This window comes from Lactuca saligna, chromosome 6 (assembly GCF_052625555.1).
Source record: "Lactuca saligna cultivar CGN05327 chromosome 6, ASM5262555v1, whole genome shotgun sequence".
In the NCBI taxonomy this organism is placed as follows: domain Eukaryota; kingdom Viridiplantae; phylum Streptophyta; class Magnoliopsida; order Asterales; family Asteraceae; genus Lactuca; species Lactuca saligna.
The window spans coordinates 95,220,007-95,246,823 of NC_136422.1; the positions used below are offsets into that span (position 1 = coordinate 95,220,007).

Sequence of the window (26,817 nt, forward strand, 5' to 3'; positions counted from 1 at the left end):
ATTATTGTATACTTTCGGTCTTGGTATTTAAGACTACACACCATTCGTTACGGGATTTTTCTCAAATCAAAAAGGGTTTTATGCCAATTTAAAACCACTTTTATATCGTTAAGTATGACAAATACTTGTTAATTTTCGGTCCCGACATTTAGGACCACATAACTTTTATAAGGAAAATATTGGATTTTTCTTGGTAACACACCACACATTACAAAGAACGGTTTCCAAACTCTTTATCTAAAAAGCTTATGAGCTCACCAACTTAATTGTTGACACTTTTTCAAAATTACTTGTTTTCTCAGGAAATCAACGAAACCAAGTAACCACAAGCTTTTGAGGATGGAACGCTACGGCGTTGAACAACTATTTTTATATCATGTTGTGATCAATCATTGAAATTTGTAATACTTGAAACCATGTAAATCATTTCTGATTATATTTTTGATTGGTTGTAGTTACTTTGAGCACTATTATACTCATTGTTGGGATACTATACATGAAGTCCTCCGCCCCCGGACGTTTCCGCCATGCTTGGTTTGGGGGTGTGACATTAGATTTTTTCAAAAGTTTAGTGACTAAATAAGCACAATTTTAAAAGTTAAGTGACTAAATGAACACAAATCTCAAAGTTAAGTGACCAAACCAAAAGTTAAGTGACTAAATGGGTACAAAATCAAAAGTTTGATGACCTTTTAAAACATAAAAAGAGTTAAGTGACCAAATGAGTATAAAACCAAAAGTTGAATGACAAAAGATGACCTAAACCCTTAAATATATCTCTTTTTTGTATTTGCTTTTAGTTTTAGAAAACGATAGAATAAACAGAGAAGTTATCATCAAAAGATATTAGGTGAGTTATTAGTTGCAGATTGATTGAGTGGTTGGTAAAATAATATAAAAAAGTGGTCAATATTTATCTGTATGATCATAAAAAATAGAAGTGGTCAAATAATTTTATAATCTTACCTCTAAAATAAAATGAAACTTTTCTTTTGGACTAAAAAATAGTATCTTGGGGCACAAAACTTAGAAAAACTCCCAAAATAACACGCCCAACACTCAGATGATCACGCCTATTAAAAAAATGAAAAATGCTTTTATTTTTTTACTGAATTTTTAATATATTTTTTCTATTTTATGTAAATACCAACTGGTTTCTTTCATGTTGATCATCATCCTAGAAACCTTGCAATTGGCTCGGATGAATCATGATTCTTTAATATACTATGATTTTTGTATGACGAGGAATATTAATTACTTGACTAGAAAAAAATTAATAGATCTTTTCATGCAGTTTATGAAAAAGTTGCAAAAAATATATGAATTTTATTATATAATTTTCTAATACTGTAAAGCAGGGTCACAATAATGTAGTTTTTAGGTACTCGAATAGAATTTATATTTGGATTAAAATTAAAAACTATTTTGTTATCATTGCAAATTATAAACATTTTCATAAGTTTCGAAGCGCTTCAACCTATTGGAGACTGGCCATAATTATGTAAAAGTTGAGAGAAGAAACGTGAGAAGAATTCCAGAAGCTCTAGAGCATTTGAGGTTATTAGGTATGTATTGTATGTAGTTCTTTAGCTTATATTCATATCCTTAAGCCATTATTAGATGCTTAAGCTATTGAGACAAAAAAAAAATTGTAATGACCGTGTACTATCAAAGTTTATCATCGAGAAGATTTGTGATTTTTATGTATAGAAGGTTGATTATCAAAACAGAATATATCCACTTCCAAGAATTTATAAAATTTATATATTTTTCAGTATAACCAACGAAAGAATGGCATTTTTCCATCAAGTTCCAATTAGCCTTATTTCTTACTTTCTTAGATAATATACAATCGTGGTAATGGGATACAATCCCCTTCACTGGAATAAAAAACCAATCGTGGGACACTATACTTGGGAATATTTGTAGTTAGGTCATTATTAAGATTCTTACATTTGAAGACCAAACATGTTCTAACCTTATTCCATATTATGCATGCTTTCTAAAAGTGCAATTCTTATCTGGATTATATGGTTGTATGTATAACTTTGTATTTTTAATAGAAGCAAGAATCGCACATGATGAGACAAAAGTATGTGTAAAAGGGATATGAAAGTGGATGCTACCCAAAAATGGATGTTGGAAAATCAATTCCGTAGCCTTCACTTGCATTAACCAATACATTTTCTTTCCAAGATCTAATATAGTTTAGTCGGATGCATATGTTGTCAAAAAGGAACTCATGTTTGGATCATTTATTTATTTTTAATTTCCTTATACATAAATAGACATTTGCATTATTAAAATGATATATGTGTGAAGTAAGTATGAACAAAGAGCATTTCTTTTTTTCCAGCCATCTAAAACTTGGCAAATGACCCCTTTACATCTCTTTTTTAGGGCGTTTTATTTTCATTTTTTTGTAAAATCTTTTAACTTTTGCATTATAGGAGTATTAATTATGGACTGCACATCTATACAAATTATTCTAACTTCTTGACAACTCAATTTGAAGTCACCTCATATGAATTCGACATTCAAAAAGCTTTTTAACTTGCCACCAAAGAAATTTCTCATTGGTGATTTTGTCATGCTCTCTCATAAGAAAATTAGCCCTTCAGGTATTCTCGGACGGTTGGATTTGATTACGTACTGCACATCTATACGAACCGATTACTTATTATAGTTTCTAATTTCATTTTTGAAGAGTAGACTCTTCCTATATTCAAGAACTGTTGAGTTTTATGCAAGCTTATTGGTACACAAAACAATGTTTTCATTGCAACTGCTTTTTTATTCTTTTATTTGTTCTTTTAGTGTATGATACAAAATTAGATGAGTATGGCCAATGGTATGAACTATCATTTTTGGGTTTTATACCAATTGTAGACTTGTACTCCGAATTTTTTTTCATACAACGAAATTACGTTGTTTTTCCTTTTGTTTAATCCCAAAAAGAACTTAAATGAAAATAAACGATGACAAATAATTCAACTAAAAAGACAACTTATGACATTTCAGATTCTAGAGGACATCTGACACTTTTCGTATAGGTCGCACTTGTGTTCTTTAGGTTAAAGTTTTTTTCCAACTCAAAATTGACTTATATTTGGAGATATGTACAAATTGATAGTAATACCCTTAATAAATGTTATGATAAACACACGATAGACAAACACAAGGGCATTGTCGTAACTTGAGTTAGAAACAGATTTACTTACAGGATTCTTGAAAAACCATTTATGTTATTTGCTAATGTCCAATGATCATCAACACAAGTCTTTGATAACTTCATCACCTTAAAAAGTTGAACAATAACATCAGAGGGGAGAGGAGTGTAAACATCATGTATGTCTAGTACTAAAAAAATCAATGACTGCAATGAAAAATGCAAACGAGCTTTAATGAATAATTCTTTTTGAAAGGTTAATTTAAAAAAAAAAAAAAAAAACATGTTGCAATGAGTCAGATGTAATTCCCACAAGTGTTTGAGGACCCTCCTACACCAATCATATTATTATTATTATTATTATTATTATTATTATTATTATTATTATTATTATCATTATTACAAATCAAAAATAAAATAGTAACTCGAAAAAAATATAAAAAGTTGTAATTTGTTAGAAAAAAAAAACATGAACTTACTGGAATATCATTAACAAATCGACTAATAACACTAAAAGCTCCAACTGTAGCACCAATTTGTATTGCATTCATTGATACATCAAATGGAAAGAAAAAAGACAACTGACATTGGTTCCCGAACCTAAGAAGAGTATAAATTAATAAGATATGGTCTTGAAGGTAACTCATATGTGACAAGGAAAGTCGTTCAACTAATAAAACAAAAAACGTTGTTTACAAAGAGGTCCTTAATCGAGTATAGATATTCAAACATTTAATTATTTTTTTGCAGTGTTACCAATAAAGCTAATTATATTTCTATTACTTTATTTTTAATTATTATGCCAACTTTTTATACTTTTATATGTAGTTTTTATATGTTTTACCGCGTTTTACGCGGGTCATAGTCTAGTTCTGATTACAAGGTAAATATTTTCTCAATTTCTTCCTTCTTTCTGATTACATATCGATTCTCTTGACATATTATTTGTTTATCATAAAAAAATCTTTAATAAAGTCGAAAATATGTGGGATTTTTTTAGCTTATTATAATTGAGAATGGAAACTAGGAAGAGAAATATAGCCTTTTTGCTTACCTGGTCATTTTTATGGGGTTTTTTTATTTCAAACGTGTTTTGAAAATATGGAAAGAAATATAGCCTTTATCCGTACCGGGTCATTATGTAAGATTTATTAAACATATGTATCATAAATTATATCTTCATGACTATCTTTATTTTATATTGTCAAAGATGATTACATGTTATGATTCATATTTTCAACTTTGCTTATGTTTTCAGCTTTACAATTAAGTGAGGTTTTATTATATTTATTGTTAAAGCTTTTTTTTCTATTATTGTTTTAGGTATGGAACAACAAGCTGATAGCTCTAAGACAAATAATCCCTAAGATAACAATCATGGCGTTAATAAGCCTAATCGATCAACACCTATTGCAAATGATTTTGTGACACAGAATGAAACTCCTAATGATGTTGTACATGAAGTTGAGTAAGTAGGTAGGAAGAGGAGACAAAGTTCAGGTGTCTGGAGTCACCTTAATAAGATGAAAGTGAATGGAATATAAAAAGCGGAGTGCAAGTATTGCAAGAAGAAGTTGGGAGGGTCTAGTAAAAATGGTACAAGGCATTTACATGATCATTTTAAAGTTTGTATAAGACAACCCTTTCAAGATATACGCCAACATATTCTTGTGGGACAACAAAAAAAAGGTCAATGGTAGTTCATCATGTCTCTCCAACTACACCTAAAATGCGAATAATTCAAGGAGAGATCTTGAAGAGATGATCATTATTCATGAATATCCACTTTCAATAGTAGAGCATCACGACTTTTGGAAGTTCATAGGAAATCTCCAACCTTTGTTTAAAGTTCCTTGTTAGGATACGATTAAAGGCGATATAATGAGTATTTATGATATTGAAAAGCAAAAGACATTGAAGTTGTTGGACAAGAACACTAGTACGGTAGCAGTTACAACCGATATGTGGACGACCAACAACAAAAAGAAAGGATTTATGGTGATAACTGCTCACTTTATTAATCAAAACTGGAATATGCAAAGTTGAATTATGAGGTACATATTTATTGTTTTTGTTTGTTCAACTAAAACAGGATTTAATTTGGTTATTTTTATTTCTATTAACCTATAGATTATTGAACTAGGTTTATTTATGTGCCTTGTCCGCATACATCCGATGTTCTTGCTGATGTGCTATATGACAATTTGTGTGATTGCAAACTTGATAGAAAGTTGTCCATAATAACTGTTTATAACTGCACTATAAATGATGCAATTATTAACATATTGTTGGAGAAACTTCCTTTGAGTTCACTTATTCAAAGGGATAGGTTGTTTCATATGCGATGTTGTGCGCATATGTTGAACTTAATTGTTCAAGATGGTTTAGATATCATTAGGGATGAGATTGAAAAGATTAGAGATAGTGTGGCATTTTGGACTGCAACACCAAAAAGGCAGCAAAGATTTGAGGAAACAGCTCACAACTTGGAAATACCATTTGCAAAAAAATTAGCACTTGATTGTAAGACTAGTTGGAACTCTACTTTTTTAATGCTGAGTGTTGGTATAGTTTACAAGGAAGTCTTCAAGAGGTTAAAATAAGGAGAATGACAATATAAGTGTTTGCCAAGTGAGCGTGATTGTGAGTTGGCCAAAGAAATTTGTGATAGATTGCAATTATTTTATGAGGTAAAATCTATTCTTATATGATATTTTGTGTAATGTAACGTATCATATTTTAAACTATCCTTAGATAACTCACTAATTTTTATTTATTCTGTAATTCTTAGGTAACTTTAATGTTTTCAGGTACAAACTATCCTACAACAAATGTCTTTTTTCCATACATATATATATATATATGTGTGTGTGTGTGTGTGTGTGTGTATGAAATTAGATATTCTTTGGTTGATTAGGAGTGTTCTTCTAATGAAGTTATTAAGCAGATGGCTACTAAGATGCTTCAAAATTTTGATAAGTATTGGTCTGTTATACATGGGATTATGGGGATGGCAGCGGTTTTAGATCCTCAGTATAAACTAAAATTTGTTGAGTTGCTTTTTCCAGTGCTTTATGGAGAAGAGAAGTTAGAGAGTGAAATTGAAAAACTTAAAGAACTAGTCTATAGTTTGTTTCAAGAGTATGAATCCAGTTCTCCTGGTACTAGAACTAGTTATGAGGGTGTTGGTTGTTCATCTTTCACTTCAGGGTCTTTGTTTGGTTATCGTGTTGAATTTAAGAAACCTTCTCGAGTATTGCTTCGATTGCTAGCCAACATGATGATACTGGCATTACAACAAAGTTGGATAATTATTTGAAAGAGAAACTTTTGCCAAAAGATGTGGACCTTGATTTGCTAGGTTGGTGGAAGACAAACGGGTTGAAGTACCCAACACTACAAAGAATCGCAAAAGATATTTTAGCAATTCCTATTTCTACTGATGCGTCAGAATCTGCATTCAACACCAGTGGACGATTGGTAAGCCCTCATCGTAGTAGACTACACACAAAGACGTTGGAGGCATTAATGTGTGCTCAAAGTTGGCTCTTGAATGAAATACGAGGTACGCCATATTTAATTTTAGGTTTTAAAAATTCCCTGTTAACTTTTGGATTTAAATTTTATTAATATATGTTTGTATTTTTTATTCATAGAAACTTGTTCGGGTGAATCAGAAGCTTATTGTCGCACTGTTGAGTATGATTATGATGTGGAAGAGGTAAATAAACTTAATAATAACATTACCGACTTATTGTGATTTTCTTGGTTAAGGTCTCTACTTATTACTAAATTGTTTACTCTACTAATAGACGGTTTGATAATTTGCAAGAAAACAAAGAAAGTGAGATTTAAAATTAGCCAGTTTGGAACTTTTGATTTGAGAATTTGAGTTTGTAATTTGTGTCCTCAGCTTGTTTTTTGAGTCATGTAGTATTTATTATGTAAGGGTGATGATTTTTGAGACATTAGTATTGTGGTTTTATGATGTAATCGTACCTTTTTTTGGTTTTGATGGTGTTTGTCCAGTTTGTTGTTATTTTTTATGATGTTTGAGATTTTTATGCTTTAGTTTGGCTTAAGCTATTATTTTAGAAAATTCAGTTTTACTTTAATATAGGTCTAATATGTTGAATACCATCAAAGAAAATATATGTAATAAGATTATCTACCCTTATCGGGTTCCCTAATGGTGATTGGGTAAAACGTAATACCCGATGGGGATCACCGTTAAGGTCCCCGACGGGGATCGGGACAACTTTGGGGAGTAAAAAGCTTATTGGTTTTGGGGATGAGGATACTAGAAACTAGAGCGAACCTGCCCCGTTGCCATCCCTACTCAAAACCAGGGGAGTTACAATGGACTTAACTATCTGTGGTTCCTTTAATATGACAGATGAAACAGGTGACCATATTCTTGCAACATGCACGTTGGCGAGTGATGTATTACGGATGATCCTTCATTGGTGTGGTTTGCCGGAGACGAATTTTCATTCAGTGTCGGGCATAATTGATTATGCATCTAGATGGGGAAACTGTCCTAAGAAGAGAAGTAGATTAACTACGATCTTATTTGGTACCATATGGTGTTTATGGAGAACCCGAAATGATAGGATATTTAAAAAAATTATCTTAAATTCAGAGAGAATAGTGGGGGCTGTAAAATCTTTGACATATGTGTGGATTAAACATAAAGGAGCAAATAATAGTATAGATTGGAGAGTATGAAACTCCTCCCCTTTATTCTATTGATGTATTGTAACTATATGCTCTACTAGCTGCTTGCGAGTGGAGTTATTTTAATATATATCACATATTGCTGGTTTAAAAAAAAAAACATGACTTGTCAGCGTATCGCGGATCATTTGGAACCTAAACACCTCGGGCTTTGGACTAACATTTAATGATATTTTATTAACAAAATTTCACAAGTTCCTAGTGGTTTTGATTTTGTCTTTAACAAGCCCTTATGATTTATTTATTTTATATCTTTTGATGTGAAATGTCTCTTTAGAACAACTCTTACACATCAATGTTATTTATGACTAACTTTGTTCAAAAATGGGTCAAAAATTATGTTAAACGTTTGTAGAATGACGACAAATCATTTTATTTTCTATATATTTATTTCAATACTTTTTTAATTTAAAATTAAAAAAAAATTTAAATCATTCTCACTCCTCGGTCTATCTTATGTTTGCAAAGGGTTTTCAAAAAGATTAAAATGTGATTCCCTCTCCGGTATTTAGCATGGCTAATTAGATAATCTCGCATAAAAGAAGATGAAAATAGGAAAAGGGTTTTCAGAGATTGAAGATCATGGAGAACCGGAAAAAGTTACGTTGATTGAATCAAGTATAGAGAATATTTTGGATATATGGAATTCGACCAATCTCCTATGTATTTCACTTCAACTATTCAATTAAAAAGAATTCACTTTTTGGGCTTATGGGTTTTATATTATCTACATTTTAAAACCATTGAATCTGTGTTTTCGTCTTATTCGTCCGCAATATATTATCTACATTAGAGTATTACCGGTGACAGACATCGCCGCTAAAGGTATTAAAGAGTCGTTGTTATTGATTCGTTGCTAATGCTCCACTGGTCGCCGCTATTGCCTTCTGTCGCTGCTAAAGGCGTATCGCTGCTAATACTATCTGTCGCCACTAAAGGTGTCGCCGCTATTTGTATGTATTTGTACACATACAAATACACTTACATACATAATAGACATACAAAATATACATACACATACGAAAACACATACACATACAGAACCTGTACTACTGTGCACTAACAACATAGTATTCATTTTTAGTTTTCATCTCTCTTTCTCACTAGGTTTCAACCCCATCAATAAAGATCGATGGTTTTGGTTTTGAGAAGCAGTAAACAATGTTCATGGTGAAGAAAAAAGTAATTCGCGCCAATCTTCACAAAAATCTCGTGGTAACACTCATTTGGTTCATCAAGACTGAATAGGGAGGTAGAAAAGCTTCGGGGTAAAGAAGGGAAGAAGGTGGAAAGTGCTTCAAAGGATACTAATTTCCAAGCACTTAAGATGTATGGTCGTGGTCACGTAGAGCAAGTTAGGAAGCATGACCTTGTAATTGGGAGAGATGAGGATACCAGGAGAGTGATTAGGATTTTATCAAGAATGGCGAAGAACAATCTTGTTCTTATTGGTGAACCTGGTATGACGTTTGAGGAAATACTAAAAGCGGTTTTGAAAGAAGTGGAAGAAGTTGAAGGGAAAGTGATATTGTCCATTGATGCAACCACTTTAGATGAGCATAGGAAATATGTGGAAAACATGCGACGATGTTTCTAATAGGTTTTAGTGGTTGAACCTAGTGGTTATATAAATGTGGTATGTCCCAAAAGATCGAAAGAACTCATGTCGCTTTGTAAGTTATAATCTAGCATAAGAGGAACTCAGAGGAGTAAAAGGGTAGTGCCAATCTGAGTTTTCTTGGTCCCTTTAATTCGTCATCCCTAATTTGGAAAAAAGTATAAGCTTTCCAACTGTTTAAATGAAGAAGATGAAGTTATATATATATATATATATATATATATATATATATATATATATATATATATATATATATATATATATATATATATATATATATATATATATATATATATACACACTAGTAGGATACCTGCACGATGCGGCGGTGGTAGCAGATAGTTCCTTTCGGTAGATATTTTTTATGCGGCATTTAATTTTCTTTTCTTAGTTTTAGCCTTGTGGCAGATTATTTTGTTCTGGATGGTTCCTTTCGACGAATAATTTCTAGACAGGTACATAGATGCACATAGATGCTGGGCGGAATAAATCCTATCCGTTGTCATCTATTGTTCTGCTTTTTATTTCACGATGGGGCGACGAAAAATTATACTTTTAGCAATATATTTGTTTCCGTAATCGTTTTTTGTTGCAATTAGTTTCTTTACGGTAAATTGCTTTGCAACATTATGTCATCTATTGTTTACTTTTCTTTTTAGCTTATTAATTTATACAATGAAACTCCAAACCCTTTCATGTAGCCATGGAAAAATCACTTGGATTAAATTATATATAGATTTTACGATTATTTGGTATAAACATTTATTGAATGTTTTATTTTCCGACGAAAAAAACTTAATTTATCATCGAGATACGTATAATGTGTTCATTAGAATACAATACCATGTAATTTGTACCTGGCAAGTCTTTTTAAAAAATTTAAATATTTTTTAATAATTGAACTACTACATATTCCATATATAATATATTTTTTGTTTATTTGATTTAGAAAACAATGATATTTTATAAATAAGATGAAAAGTATTTTTTTTTTCTTAAAGCTTTATTATTATAAAATCAGTCATCTTTTAAAATTGCTTATTCATAATATTTATATTATGCCTTGGTAATTTTATATTTGAATTTAAAATAAAGGTAAACGTGGAAACCAAAATTATAAACATGTTGTATAAATATGGACAATAAGAAACATCATAAAGTTTTACACTTCCTACTACCATCAATAGAATTTCAAAATTTGAAGTGTTTTATACTTCCCATAACTATCTAAATATCTACAAAATTTTAAAACACAGCTATTTTATTTACAAAAAAAATAATTACACTGAAGGTCTCTATGTCTTTACGTTTTTCCAATGTGTTGTTCCCTTATATGGCTGTTTTGCATTTTTTATTTAAAATGACGAACAAATACATAGGTTCAAAAAAAGTAATGTTTGTGAGTCCCATTTTATGGAATTTGAAACCATGTTAACGTGTTTGAAATGTATATATTCGTTGGCATAAATTATAATAAATATATAAAATAATGAAACCATGTTAATATGTTTGAAATCTATATATTCCTTTGGCATGCTTTTTAATAAATAAATAGAATAATGAAAACAGGTTAAATAGTTTGAAATGTATATATTCATTTGGCATAAGTTATAATAATCATATAAAATAATAAAGTATGAATATAAAATACAAATGAAAATAATTTAAGAATGGAAGGGTTATTTCGGTAGAACCGATGCCTTTTTTTTTTTTTGTAATTATCACTCTCAACATTACATTCGTTCCTCCAAGCACCAGACATAAGTGTAGCAGTGTAAACTGTCTGTTCAACGTTACATTTTAACAGATGTATTGTTCTTCAATTGTTGGAGCCCCAACCACCAGCATATGTATTCAAATACAGTTTCATCTCTTAATAGTGGCCAATAAGCAAATGGGGATTCCCACCCTTTCTATTGTTGGAGATAATCCTGAAAGGACTAAAAAAATTCAACATTGACTTTCAAACATATAATAAATAATAATTAAATATTTGAAATTCTCTGTTATTTGTAATTAATTTTGGTAATAACAAAAAAATGTCACAAAAATTGAAAAATCAGTTACAATAAGGGACGAAATTAGTCATTTTATTTGGAAACATAACAAAAAATGTTACAAACACCTCAACACTCCACCTTTGGTTTCCAATCTGTTCAACAACTTGAGACAGATTTCAAAAACCAAATTCAGTTGATTGTATTTATTGGAGCATTAGATAGTTGGATTGGATTTGATGACCTTGTTTTACCTGGCATTTCCAACATCCCTCTACTGTTGCAAATCTTATGGTAAAAGTATCTCACTTCTACCCATATGTTAACAGTATATAAAATTAGGGATTATTGATCAATTGTTTTGGTGACATTACGTCAAAGATGGTGTGATCGTTTATCAGTTGTTCTTGAAGGAGTTTCTTAAGGATTTTGTACTTGTTCTTTTGAAATAGATAATGATATCTGTTTATAGATTCGACAATATGACAAACATTAAAGTTTATATATGTTTTTAGAGGAATTTGACTTTTACAACTGAAATAGTTACAGTTATAATGAGTTTAGAAAATTGGGAAATAAATTTGTATTAGAAATCATTTTTATATTGCCAAACATTTTTTGACTTATTGACTTTTATAAAAATCAATAAGTTGTTTTTAAATAAAATCTCAAACACTCTCTTAATAAGCTTTATATTCATTTTTGGCATTCTATCTTATATCTGACCAAGTAGTCGTATTTTTTCATAAAATGTTATTTTCTTGCATATTAGTGTTTTAATTTGTGTTATTCCAAAAAATTGAAATTATTTTTTGAAAAAGTAGAATGTTTTAATAAGAAAAAATAATGAAAAGTGGCAGACTATAATAAAAAAAAATGAAAATGTAAAAACTAAGATGCACAGTCAGTTAAGATGCCTAAACTTGGGGGTAATTAGGTAATTTTAAATTTTTCAAAATCATCATTACCTGGGTCATGCATTCTAATAAATCATTGCCAACTCTTACTTCTTTAACAACATTTGAGAATGCTTTCATAAATTTATCAGTCAAATTTGGTTGCCAACCGACTTTATAATAGAAGAAAGTCTAAATTGACCATAATACCCTTGTTTTCAAAATTGTATGAAATCTTTCGGAAACATAACAGAAGAAAGTCTAAACTGGAAAAATGTACAAAGAAAGTCTATGCTAGCTACCAACAACATAGGTAAGAGTCGATGAGCACTAAAGCATACAAAAACAGGTAAAAGCCAAATATGTGAGTTTTAGATAAACTAAAAAATGAAAAGGAAGAGCATGGGAACTTACACCTTCAGGCATGCTTAATTCAATACCTTCGGTCACAACATCATCACCGCTTCCGCCGCCAATCCTATCCACCCCAATGCGAGGTTTTTATTGATTCTCCCTACAACCCAATTACACCACCATGATTGATCTCCTAGAAAATACAAAATTAAATCACTACTAAATATTGATACATTCAAATTCAAACATATATGAAAATAAATGTTATTTGTAATTGACAAAATGAAGCAGAGGTGGTACTTGTACCTCCAACGAAACACCAAAGATAAACACCGAATGATACTTCAAGAGAATGTTTATAATGGTCAGGCTGATTCTCAGCAACAGATCAGGATCTTCTACTTCTCGTCCATTCGATCTATAAAAAGTAAAAAATAACAAAATTATATAAAAAATAAAGCTACACACAATTACTATTGAAGCATACTGACAATCAAGTAACAAAAGTAATTTTTTTTACTAAATTATGTAAAAAAGTTGTTATTTATGATTAAGAAATATGAAGTTCATGGTCAAGTACGTTGCTATTACTGGAAATTTTCCTAGAAAACAATTGCAAGAATATATAATTAACGAAATAAAAATAACTAATTAATCATATATGTGCTATATTTAGCATCCGTAAACCAATTACACAACCGCCAATACTATTATATAATTAAAAAGTATTATATTGATAAATTATTCTACACAAATTACCAGAGATCCAGTTGCTGAAAGTTGTTGGGGAGGCAATCCAAGTTGTTGGAAGTCGCTGGGGAGGCAGAGGTGTAGAGGCAAGGACAATATTGTCATTTGACTCGCACAAATCTTATGTCAACTTGTGCATAGATTCGTAAATAGGTGAATTTGCATCTTTTCGTCCGATGTTGCAAGAAATGATTATGAAGGCTGCAAAAGTGAAAACTGGTAAACTATCGATATACCCATATATGAAGTTTCAGCAATGTGTAGAAGTGATGAGTGAAAGAGTAAACCTGATTAAAAATCGGAAGACATGATTCACCTTTCTAAGACTTGGGAACAAATTATAGCTAATTCCAATCCTTTGCAAACATCATAGTGTCCTGGCGTGCATATAATATTTTTTTTTTAATTATATTACAACCTTGTTACCTAGAAATAACTTGAAAATTTGTCTAAACAGAAAAAAAAAGATGTTACCTGTTGACCCGACTCTTTTATCTAAATCCAATGCTTAAGTGGGTTCATGTCTTGGAATCTAAAAGAAGCGACATAATTTATTAGCTATAAATCTTTATCATAATATCTATAAGATTAAAAGGATTAAAGTACAAGTTAACTTTTTCTTTAAGTACCTGAGTGGCTTTTGAAGAAACAGAGTCACCACAGAAAAAATGAATGTCTGGATGAGTGTGTCCTTCGCTGCTTCTTTTGGACTAAAAAGGGAGATAAGGCCATTGACAATTTCACCCTTTAGCAGATGCCTTTAAAACTTCAAACAAAAGCTGGAAATGAACCTAAAAAGTTACGGTTTTTACCTCAAGGATGGGGAATAAGAGAAATAGGAAGCATCAATAGTTACAACCGGACAAATCTCAGGATCAGAGAAAAACATAACCTGATTAAAAAGAGGGGCATTCAAGCGATGGTAGCTGGAAAAATAGTAGGAATGAGGAATGGTCGTGGTAGGGTCCAATCGTCTCCATGAGTAATGAAATCCAATACATACACAAAATTGAAATGAAATTAACATGTAAACGGAACTAAAATCCACAATGAAATCAAATTAACATGCAAACTTATAGCTTACATAATGGAAACCATCAAGTTCTTATCAGATAAAAATTTTACAGAAGAAAGAAGAGTACACGAATTACTTCTTAATAAACAGAAATCGAGAGAAAACGAAAGTTTACCTGACAGCTGAAGCTGAATAGCAGGCAAAATTTGAGTTAAGAAGAGGCGGTGCCAACGCTCCTCATAACTAAGGGCATGTGCATTTTCTACAAAAATCTCATTTTAATTGCCCTTTCTTAAACGAATCTACTCAAAGAATCATATCAAAATTACAGAAATTAATTTGATGTTACTCACCTAAAGGCTATCATTTGGCTTGGGTAATTGTAGCTTCCACCCAGAACGCCCTGTGAAAAGAATTCCAAATTTAGTAATCGTTTGGGATAACAAAATACCCACTAAAGCAACATGGGGCTTTCTATTGGTGACGATGGGTCTGGAGAACCCTAGGAAATCGGTGATGGTGGCTGATGTTTGGATGATGGTTAATGCGGTGATGGTTTCGATTGGTTATGGTGGAGACGACGATCGAGTTCGTTTAGGGTTTGTGGAGGATGGGGAACTTATTCGCAAATTCAATTTTTGAAACGATAATGGTTGTGAGATTGTGTTTGTCTTGTTATCAGTTAAGAACATCAGCCATTAGATAGTAGCAGGATATCAACGGTCCGTAACCATGCCCGATTGGCAATCTATGTGAGTGGTAAAGATAGATAGATAGATTAAAACTCTTTATTTTTATTGGTCGAAAGAATTTCACACGGATCACCAACAATTAAATCCTAATCGTTCATTTTTGATCTAAAGGTCCATAACTGATTTCCTTGTTTTTTAAGATAACATGCATAATTTTTTGTACCTTAGGCTTTAAAATTTGTACTTAAGACATTATTATGTATGCTTTATAAGATGGTATATATATATATATATATATATATATATATATATATATATATATATATATGTTGGGTTTTGAGCATTCTAACACTCCTATGGTGTACATGCAACCCTATAAACCTTGGATCTATGTTTTCTCTATTATACATGCAAATAAGAACTTTCCAAGGCTTTAATCCTAACTAGCATATTATGAAGATCTCACACTACGAATTACTAGTTAGATGACATACCTTTTGATGTAGCTTGATGTCTTCAAGCTTTAAGAGCTTAGCCCCAATAGTGTGGAAGCCTTAAGTGGAATCACAAATCACCAAAACACCTTTGAAGACTTTAGAGAATATGGATACTTGGTTCTCACTAGTGAAATCGGCTAGCCCTTCATAGTGTACCCACACTAGTGTAATTTCACCAACCAATGACATCTTTATATAGTATGGAGACTAGGGTTAAACCCATGACCTTTCATTTCATATGAACCATGGGTTAAACAATCCATGGACTATCCATGGGAGCTTAGCCCAACCTAAATGAACTTAAGACATTATTATGTATGCTTTATAAGATGGTATATATATATATATATATATATATATATATATATATATATATGTTGGGTTTTGAGCATTCTAACACTCCTATGGTGTACATGCAACCCTATAAACCTTGGATCTATGTTTTCTCTATTATACATGCAAATAAGAACTTTCCAAGGCTTTAATCCTAACTAGCATATTATGAAGATCTCACACTACAAATTACTAGTTAGATGACATACCTTTTGATGTAGCTTGATGTCTTCAAGCTTTAAGAGCTTAGCCCCAATAGTGTGGAAGCCTTAAGTGGAATCACAAATCACCAAAACACCTTTGAAGACTTTAGAGAATATGGATACTTGGTTCTCACTAGTGAAATCGGCTAGCCCTTCATAGTGTACCCACACTAGTGTAATTTCACCAACCAATGACATCTTTATATAGTATGGAGACTAGGGTTAAACCCATGACCTTTCATTTCATATGAACCATGGGTTAAACAATCCATGGACTATCCATGGGAGCTTAGCCCAACCTAAATGAACTTGGCCGATTCCATATATATAAGAGTCCATATTTAATTAGTTCATTTTGATAACTTAATTAATTCTAAATTAATTCTTGATCAATACTAATTAAATAATATGATTCCATATTAATATATTAGAACTTATAATATATTAATATTAATCATAAATATACTATTCTCAAAAGACTATCTATATAAATTGTGTTGGTGAAGTGCAACCCAAATGGACCATGCCGAGTCGGGTCAAGTACATACCAAATATAGTTATGGACTTAGACATTAATCCAACAGTCTCCCACTTGGATAAGTCTAAAACTATTATTGAGTATGACTTCAAAACCTAACTGGAAATCGTAGATCTTAAAGCCACTGTCGAACTCTGATCTTGTCAATGAACTTGTCCATTAGATAAGGGATCATATATTCCTCCATTCTAGATATCATATTGTAACAACCCGAAATTCCGTACCACTTCTTGTAACTATTTTCTAGTTCAATTCAAGCAACCAATCGTCGTTTCCAAATTCGATTCCGATTTTTTTGTTTAATTAAGTCATTAACTTGTACGTATCTAAAATGACTTAATGGGTGTCTTAATACATTTAGAAATCATTTTTAACACCCCATATTAGTGATCGGAATATTTCTAGAATTTACCATATCGGGTTACAACAACCTAATTGGGTACGACCAAAAGCCTCGCCTAACGCCGGTATCGGGTAGAATTCCACCGTGTCCAAAACTTAGACACTATATAATGTGTTCTAATCCTTCATTTGAAGCTTTTGGCTTCATCTCACTACTCTCTCTCTAACCTCTCTCTCCTCATCCAAATCAAAGGTCCAAAAACAAAGATTCAAGGCTCCAAATCAAAGAGGTAACATCCCTAACTTGTTATCTAACCTCTTTAGCCTTCAAATTGATGTTTAAATTAGGATTTAGGACCTGGAACATGTGTTTACGGCCAAGGATGAAGCTTGGGCCGTAACCACACAATAATGGGGTTTTTGAGCCATTTAACCCTTCCAAATCATAGTTGGGACTTAGATATGACCTTGAGGCTTACAAACCTGGACTTGGAACACATTAAACATGCATTTTGAGGGACAAACAAGAGTTTACGGCCAAGGCATGTGCTTGGGCCGTAAACTCCTCAAAAATGGGGATTTAACACCTTAAAACATGTCAAAATGCCTTGTAACTTAACCAATAGCCTTGTGGTAAATCCTAGATCCATCTAAAAATAGTTTGGGGGTTTGTAACATATCAAAATGACACATATAAGAGTTTACGGCCTAGGCACATACCCTTTGTCCGTAAACTCATAAAAACATGCCAAATCATGCCCCTAATTCACCTCAAAGGCTTGGAAAAATTTCTAGAATCACATGTGATTGTTTCAAGTGCCATAAATTAATTATTCATGAACATATGAGAGTTTATGGACAGAGTGTATACATATGGGCCGTAAACTCCTAAATTGATGTTATACGGTGCCCAAAATTGATACCAAGCCTTGATAAATTAATTTGAATCACATGTGATTGCTCTTTGTGCCTCAAATCAATTTTTCTTGACCCTAGGAGAGTTTACAGCCGTAAACTCCAATTTTACAGCTGTGAACTCCCTTTTAAATGATATTATTTCATTCAATCTATTCCAAGGCATTTTAGTAAGTCATTCCAACAATCCCCAAGTCCAAATAAGCCATTAAACCCTCAAAACCACACCCACATGAGTTCACGGACGTGAACTCATGTATGTATGTGATATGTGGTTGTAAACTCACTTAAATGCTTACTCTTGGGGAGTAAACTCAACTCCCAAGTCCCTAGTACCAATACACGTCCGTAGATGTCACCCGGGTCACTTCAAACGCTCGTTTTGAGGTGTTTAACCTCGTTGGAGTGTAATGTTCCATATAATTACTGAATGTATCCCTAATTGAATATATATGGATATTATTTCATTTTACATAGGGACATCGCGAATAATGAAGGCCTGAAACCGTGTCTAGTGTCAGAAACCGTTGCAATTCCGAGTCTGGTGAGTTCATACCCCTACCCTTTTTCACCGTTTTCACTGTTTTCAGGGGGGAACACAAGCAAAGTACAAGGGATTACTTGTACTAAAAACATGTTTTCAACTGTGTGTTTCACATTATTATATGCTTTTAACACTAATTTCTACAACTGATAACCGCTTGAACATGCAGATCACGTGACATATATTTGTGAAATGGGTTTGAAACTGCTATGTTTTACATATATTTCACAAATGGTTTTCCACATTTTATCAGTTAAAAGCATGGTATCAGAACATTTGAACATAATACCTGTACACTGTTTTGTCCTCGGTAACACTCCACATATATACGCGAGTGGAGGACTATCATATTATTACTAGTAAATTTGTTAATCCTGTATGATTGGAGACACGTCCTCGGCGAACACTCCACAGAGATACGTGAGTGGAGGACTACACCGTAACCAAAATCTCTGGGATTTAGAGAGCGTGAATTGAGTGTATAGATCTATACGGGGCTGACTACCCCACACTTGGCTGCTAGCTACAGCCGAACCGAAATGGTTCAAGGGTGACGAAAGTCATAAGTATGTGGACTACTTATTGCCACAGGTTTAATCCATCGCATGGTTATGGAACTCGCAATTAGGATAACAGAGATTTACTTATGGTAATAATGAACTACTTTATACAATTCACAATATAACCAGGTTTCGGTATACATCTTTCACATCGATAACCAACAATCAGGAAATTATGGGACTTTCCTGGGAAACCTAGTACATAACCAGGTCTAACATGAATACATCTTTTACATAAGGTAACCAACATTCAAGAAAGTATGGGACTTTCCTGGGGTAAACATTGAACATAACCATATTTTACAGATACATCTTTTACAATGATAACCAACTTTCAAGAAAGTACGGGACTTTCTTGGGGAAAACATTTACATAACCAGAAAGGGTAACAAATCAGATAACCTTACTTTACATCTTTTACAATTGGTAAAACAATCAGGAAAGTATGGGACTTTCCTGGGAATACATTGGTACATAACCAGAACAGTACGTCAATCCAGATAACCTAACTATACATCTTTGCAAGAGAAAACATGTTTTTCAGTGTACAACTTTACTGTACATGTTGACAAACGATAACCAACCTTTTTAAGAAAATATGGGATTTTCTTGGTGTGCGTAACATTTTAGAAACAGAAAGGAAACTTGAACAAATTCACAAACAAAAACCGCTTATGAACTCACCAGCGTTATGCTGATTTTCAAACTGCTTGTGTTCTCAGGTCAGCGTTAGAACAGGTACCCGAAGATCCTTTTTGCTTGAAGACGGAGTAGTCAGAAGACCCGTTTCATTTTGTTCATATATATATATGCTATGTACCACAACTGTACAAACTTTACTTTTGAACCAACTGTAAAACTTTTCGTATGTAATGTAATGGTTGTTTTACTTTACTTACTATGTGCATTGGATTTGATACTCCACGTGGTGTCAACCCCGGAAATGTTTCCGCCTTCGGTTTTCGGGGTGTGACACATATGGACTGAGACATGGATTATCGTCATTCTCTTTGTCCATTTTTTGTTTCCCGATTTCCGATTCATGACGACTGAATAATTGAACAAATCAAATCAGTCTTGGCTTGGCCAAACACTCACATGTGTCATCATTAAATCATCGAGGGGCCCACTGATGTCGTTTTTATCCCGAAGGTAAAAGGAATGGATAAACATCGACTCATATGGCTTGTTCTGCTACTTGTTGAATCATATAGAAAGGCACGTTTTATAACACCGAGTTACCGAATGCGTTTTTGTGCAATTAATGTACAACCAACTCATAGTAACAACTCATATCTCTAGGTTTGAAGAATATAAGATATTATCGTCTCATGATCACTCGTGATAAAATCTATGAAGTGATTCCAATGAGCGTGGGTTGAATCCAATACTCAGAACTTATGAGCACTCATGAGTGTTGTAGCCCTTTGTCCAACATCTTAGACCTCTACAAACCAACCCATGACAGTCTTGATTCATATCTACTTCCAACATATGACCGACTATGGATGGTTTGAATAACTTAGTCATTCCGGAAGAATAACCTAGTTTATTCTGGAAGTCAAAACATGCAAAATGAAACACAATAATAATTGAATCCAATATGGTATCAAAACCTATGAACATAAATAAAATACATTTTATTTATCACCATATGATTACACATTATTCATTGTATACTGTTTCAGCTATCAACTTTATTCTTGAATTTAAAACAATAGTTGTTACATGCTCCAAGCATGTACACTATGTTTTCTAAACACTAGTCATGCCATACACCAAGTATGCATACTATGTTTGTCTATGATCTTTACTTTGTGAACTAGATCAATTGAACATAACTCCAATGATCCTCTTTTCACAGTCCCAAATCCTTACTACAAATGCAAGAATTCCAAATTCATGCGATTTACTGAAATCTGTTAGATTCTAAACTTATATGCATTGATCCTCTTGTAATGATTATGCACGAAGTCAGAAAGACTTGACAACAACCATTACAAAGCATTCCAAAGGAGATCAGCTCCTTGGAAACATCCTTCTTGTATTAAGTTTCCTAATCTTAAACAGATTGAAAATTTATAACTTTGAAACATTTCCAGATTCCATTTTGACTGTCACTTCTGAACAAGAGCTACCTCCTTACAGATGATGTCAATATGGTCGTTCCAGAATTATCACTATACTTCCAACTGTCCTTGAGCACCCAATCTTTGGTACACCTTAGTTTGTCCTCGACAATTGTTTAATCCTTTTAGTTATATCCAGTTCTAAACCATTTCCTTTCTTATTGCCCCAGGCATTTGGAAATGTCACAACTGGAAATTTTGTGTCTTGTAAACTATACACTCAAGCTAAAGTGAATCAAAAGCTTAAGAACATGTGTAACACCCATGATTGTAACAACAAAATTTCAATCAAATACACCATACAATCATTCAAATGGTCAACAAACAATTGGAAACCCTAGAAGTTCTTATTTAGGTCCACTTTGGACTAGAACTCCCTTATTGGATCCAAATGGACCAATAAGCTTCCAATTGGACTATCATGGGCTTAGAACCCTAATTGGGCTCTAATTGGACCCACATTCATATATTTCAATATTATGGGCCATATTGGGCCTAGAATGAAATAAATTGAAAGCTTTGATCCATGATTAACCTAATCTAGCTTATTAAAACATAAAAATCATAATTTTATTTTATAAGGCCAATAAATACTTAAGACTAACTCTAATATTGGGCTTAGGAGCAAAAAGCCCAAATTTTCCTTTTTCCTTCCATGTTTTCGGCCCAAAACAAGCCCAAGAGAAAGGTTTGACTTTCTCATGCCACCTCACTATTAACTAAAGGACTTCCATGCAAGAAACTCATATCTCCATGCAAACCTCACCTCAAATATCATTTCTTCTTCCTCTCTCTCTCACTCTCGGCCGAGCAAACACACACACACCACAAAAATCTCTTCCAAACTCTCTAAGTCTAGAATAACAATCCTCCCTCCTTCTTCAAAATTTTCGTGAATCTAAGAAGCTTTCAAGAGGATCTTGCAAGTTAATCATCATCTTAGGTAAGTGTAACAGCCCGGATCCCCAGGTATCCCCATTTCCTTATATTTTTGGAATTCTGTGAGGGGACTCGGCGAGTTAGTGGTTGAACTCGTCGAGTCGGGTCGCGGTTTATAGCGGGGGTTCGCGTCCGGACTCGGCGAGTCCAAGGGGTGGACTCGACGAGTCCGTGCTGTTTAATGAAACCCTAATTCCCCGACCCTGAGCTCTATTTAAAGGACCTTATGGCCCTCTTATGCGGCCACCTTGAACCCTAAGAGCCTCCATACGTCTGTAAGCCCTTGTGTGTGTGTTTGAAGGCCTTTTGTTCTTCATTTTGTGTGATAGTGCAAGGAAAGGAAGGAGAGGAGCAAGCTTGAAGTGTTGGGAAGCTTAGATCTGTTGCTATTTCATCAAGGGGGTCTTCTTGAGGTAACATTCTGAGCCAATCCTCGTGTTTTGTGTTGATGGGCCAAATCTAGGGTTTCTTCTTGCCTTTCTTGGCTTGAATAAGAAGTATGAGAGGTCCCATGGAGACATGGAACCTAGATCTGGACTTTAGCAGGTCCAGGAGACCCCTTATGACAAGCTTTATGCCCATTCATTTGAGTTAGAAGCTATACTTGCCATATTGAAGGTTGTTTCTTCAAAATAAGCCTTGTATGCATTGCATGGCAACCAAGACTGAGACTTTACGTGACAAATAAGCTTGGGAAGGCCAGATCTATGTATCTATGGAACGGATCTGACCGCAGGAGCCAGTTTTAGCTGGTGCATGGCATGGACTCGCCGAGTCTGAAGAACAGACTCGACGAGTCACTTGAAGATTGTCCTTGAGACCATCTTGTGTGTACACTGGACCGAGTTGCGAGCGACTCAGTGAGTCGCAGAGAGAGTTGGAAAGGTTTTGGCAGGTGGACCGAGTCAGGATGGGACTCGCCGAGTTGGCCTTAGACTCGGCGAGTTGAGTCGCGGTGACCCTGCGATTCAGGCCCAGGTGGAACTCGTCGAGTCAGGGGAGTACTCGACGAGTCAAAGGGAAAATTCTTGAGAGTTGGTAAAAACACGTAGACTCGCCGAGTCACTATTGTGCACTCGCCGAGTCTAGTCCAAATTAACTAAAGACTGCTGACCGGGTCAACCGGTGTTGACTTGAGTTGAATGGTCCACCTTAGTGGTACAAGTAATAATTATAGATGTATATATATATCATAGGAGGATTTCAGCTCGAGGGTTCGAGCCCGAGTGATTCCAGGATTTGCGGGTAGCAACTTAGCGAGGCATACGAGGTGAGTCTTCTCACTATACTGTACCCGGAAGGGTTTTGACTATGTGACCGGAAGGTCGAATATGATATGGAATATATGCTCTATGTGTGTTAAGTTATTTGCTATATGTGTCATGTATGATATGTTTGATATGGGCCGGAAGGCGTGGTCATATGGACTGTAAGGATTGATGTGGGTAGGGCCGGAAGGTTTACCCAGTCGGGACGGAAGTCCCCTGAACACATGGACCGGAAGGTCAAGGCCTGGAAAGGCGTATGTGCAAATGTTGTATTTTGGGAACTCACTAAGCTTTATGCTTACAGTTGTTGTTTATGTGTTTCAGGTACGAGTGAGGACCGTGGGAAGGCGCCAGCGTGATCGTACACACACTCGGGGAAACTATTTTATCTTTTGATATGTAATCGTTTGAGACTACGACGTGATTTTGGAAATCTAAACTAATTACTCATGTCTTAATGGTTGTAAAAATGAAAATTTTTGGTTGGCAATTTTATGATGTTACAAGTTGGTATCAGAGCCTTGGTTTGAGGGATTCGGGTACACCTTCGGGTGTAACTGGACTCAAACCGGGGATTGGAGACAAAAAAAAAAAAATTTGTTTTTACAAAAAATTTAATTTAAATAATCAAAATTTAAATTTTGAAATGTGAGACAACCGAAGAAGAAAAGGTGTGTACGGTTAGCTAGCGCCCGAACAGTAAAAATCCCTAAAATACTCTTATTATATGTGTTACGATTTATGATATGATACGCATGCTAGCAGACTAGGTATACATATTAGGGCTAAAGTGGCCTGATTTTGCGATGCCTTAGTCTAGGGAAAACTTGCTTCTTTGGGGTGCTCGAGAGCGAGTGGGTAACAAGAGTATGAAAAGAATAGAGTGCTCAGGATTCGAGGTTGGGGAGGATGACTTGGGTGAATACCGACGCGGTGTAACTGGCAGTATTGGGCCCGTACTGCCAAGGACACCGGGTCAGTAGGCAGCCAAGTGGGAACCCCTGAGTATCGAAAACTGAGCAGGGTTGCGTTATCAAGTGCGATTTTTGCCCGATAGGGTCTCTGATATTCTTTTGTTGTATTTCAGAGACATCATGGTTGGACCACGACACAGACCTGGCACGAGTGGGGTGACTGACGAGGAGCTCCGTCAGATGATCCATGAGGAGGTAGCTGCAGCGATCCGGGCCGAGATTCCGGAAATGTTTGGGTCTATCAAGACCACGCTGATGGAGACGTTTGATGAGCGGTATGCCGCGTTGTCCGAGGCTGCCGCTGCTGCAGCTACCGCAGCTGTGGCTGCTGCCAGGCCACAGGGGGGTGACTCGTTGCTGTTCCGGGAGTTCAGCAACACGAAGCCACCAGAGTTTGACGGGACTCAGGATCCGATTGCTGCTATGAGGTGGATTGCCGATATTGAGGGATGCTTCTATACTTGTTCATGTCCGGAGCATCTGAGGGTGCGGTTCGCCCTGAACCAGCTCCGCCTGGGAGCGAAGGATTGGTGGAAGTTCGTGATGGCAAACTTCACTCTCGCGGAGGTTTCAGCCTTGACTTGGGAGAGATTTACTGCTATGTTCAGAGACGAGTACGTTCCCCCGGTGGAGAGGGAACGGTTGGTTCAGGAGTTCTTGACCCTCAAGCAGGGTAATGATTCGGTTGCAGTGATCACGCGGAAGTTTCATGAGAGGGCGATGTTCTGCCCCGAGCAGGTGTCCACGGAGCAGGCTCGGATGAGCCGGTATTTGGGAGTGCTGAGAAGAGACATCCGGGAGTTCGTATCGAACTCATCATATCAGACTTTTGCTGAGCTTCAGGCGAATGCCAGGAAGCGGGAGCTCGAGTTGGAGACCCAGGCCAGGGAGGAGGCCGAGTCTCAGCGGATGGATCGGCGGCCGACGCAGTCGCAGTCGGCAGCCAAGCGGACCAAGTCCGTTGATTTGAGATCCGGAGGGCAGAAGAGCCGTACGTGTGGGAAGTGCGGCAAGGGTCATGAGGGGGCGTGTCGATTGGGTGCTTGCTACAAGTGTGGCAAGGAGGGGCACATCGCGAGGGATTGCCCCAAGGGATTTATGGTTTGCTTCCATTGCAACCAGACTGACCATCGGAAGGCCGAGTGCCCCCAGCTTCGCCAGGGATCTTCGCCTGCTGCCAGGGTTCCTGAGGTTCGGCCAGTGAAGACCGAGGCCCCGAAGGCTCGTGGGAGAGCTTTCCAGTTGACTGCGGAGGAGGTCCGCGCGGCGCCTGATGTAGTGGCCGGTATGTATTCTTTCACATATTTACATTTATGCTGAGACATTATGCTTATATTCCTATATGCGTAGGTACTTTTCTTGTGAATCATGTGCCTGCCTTGGTATTGTTCGACTCAGGTGCGAGTCGGTCCTTTGTTTCGCTGGCCTTTAGCCATTACATCGATATCGATCGGGAGACGATGAGTCGTCCCCTGCGAGTTGCTATAGCAAACGAGAGAGCAGTATACGCCACCGAGGTGATCCGAGGATGCGTACTCGAGATTTTTGGGGTCGAGTTTCTGATCGACTTAGTCCCTATAGCTATGGGGGATGTTTGCATTATCGTGGGCATGGATTGGTTGAGTAAGTTCGGAGCTGTCATTGATTGCGAGAAACAGCTGGTGATGATTCAAGACCCTAGTGGGGGAGTGCTCACAGTTTATGGTGAAGGGACCCGGTGTGGGTCAGCGTTTTGTTCAGCGGCAAGGGCAAGGCAGAGTCTGCAGCAGGGCTGTGATGGATTCATAGCCTATGTGATGGATACTCGTGTGACCGCGGAGAGGCCCAATTCGATTGATGACGTTCCGGTTGTACGCGAGTTTGCGGATGTGTTCCCCGAGGAGTTACCAGGCGTGCCTCCGGAGAGGCAGGTGGAGTTTCGTATCGATTTGGTTCCGGGGGCGGCGCCCATCGCCAAGGCGCCCTACCGTCTCGCTCCACCGGAAATGCTGGAATTATCCTCGCAGCTTCAGGAGCTGTTGGGGAAGGGATTCATTCGACCCAGTAGCTCGCCTTGGGGAGCGCCGATTTTTTTCGTCAAAAAGAAGGATGGTTCACATTGGATGTGTATCGATTATCGGGAGTTAAACAAGTTGACGATTAAGAACCGGTACCCGTTACCTAGGATCGACGATCTATTCGATCAGTTGCAGGGGGCATCTTGGTTTTCCAAGATTGACTTGAGGTCGGGATATCATCAGATGAGGGTTCGCGAAGAGGATATCCAAAAGACTGCCTTCAGAACTCGTTATGGCCATTATGAGTTTGTAGTGATGCCTTTTGGGCTCACCAACGCCCCTGCTGCATT

At 35.5% G+C, this 26,817-nt stretch overlaps 1 protein-coding gene across 1 annotated transcript; it reads left to right on the forward strand.

Annotated features, from left to right (window-relative positions):
* Positions 1-5,218: 5,218 nt before the first annotated feature.
* Positions 5,219-5,772, forward strand: LOC145002793 (zinc finger BED domain-containing protein RICESLEEPER 2-like). Its single transcript, XM_078961989.1, has 2 exons — positions 5,219-5,223; positions 5,313-5,772. Exons 1-2 carry the CDS (start codon positions 5,219-5,221, stop codon positions 5,770-5,772), a joined length of 465 nt encoding a protein of 154 aa, XP_078818115.1.
* Positions 5,773-26,817: the final 21,045 nt, after the last annotated feature.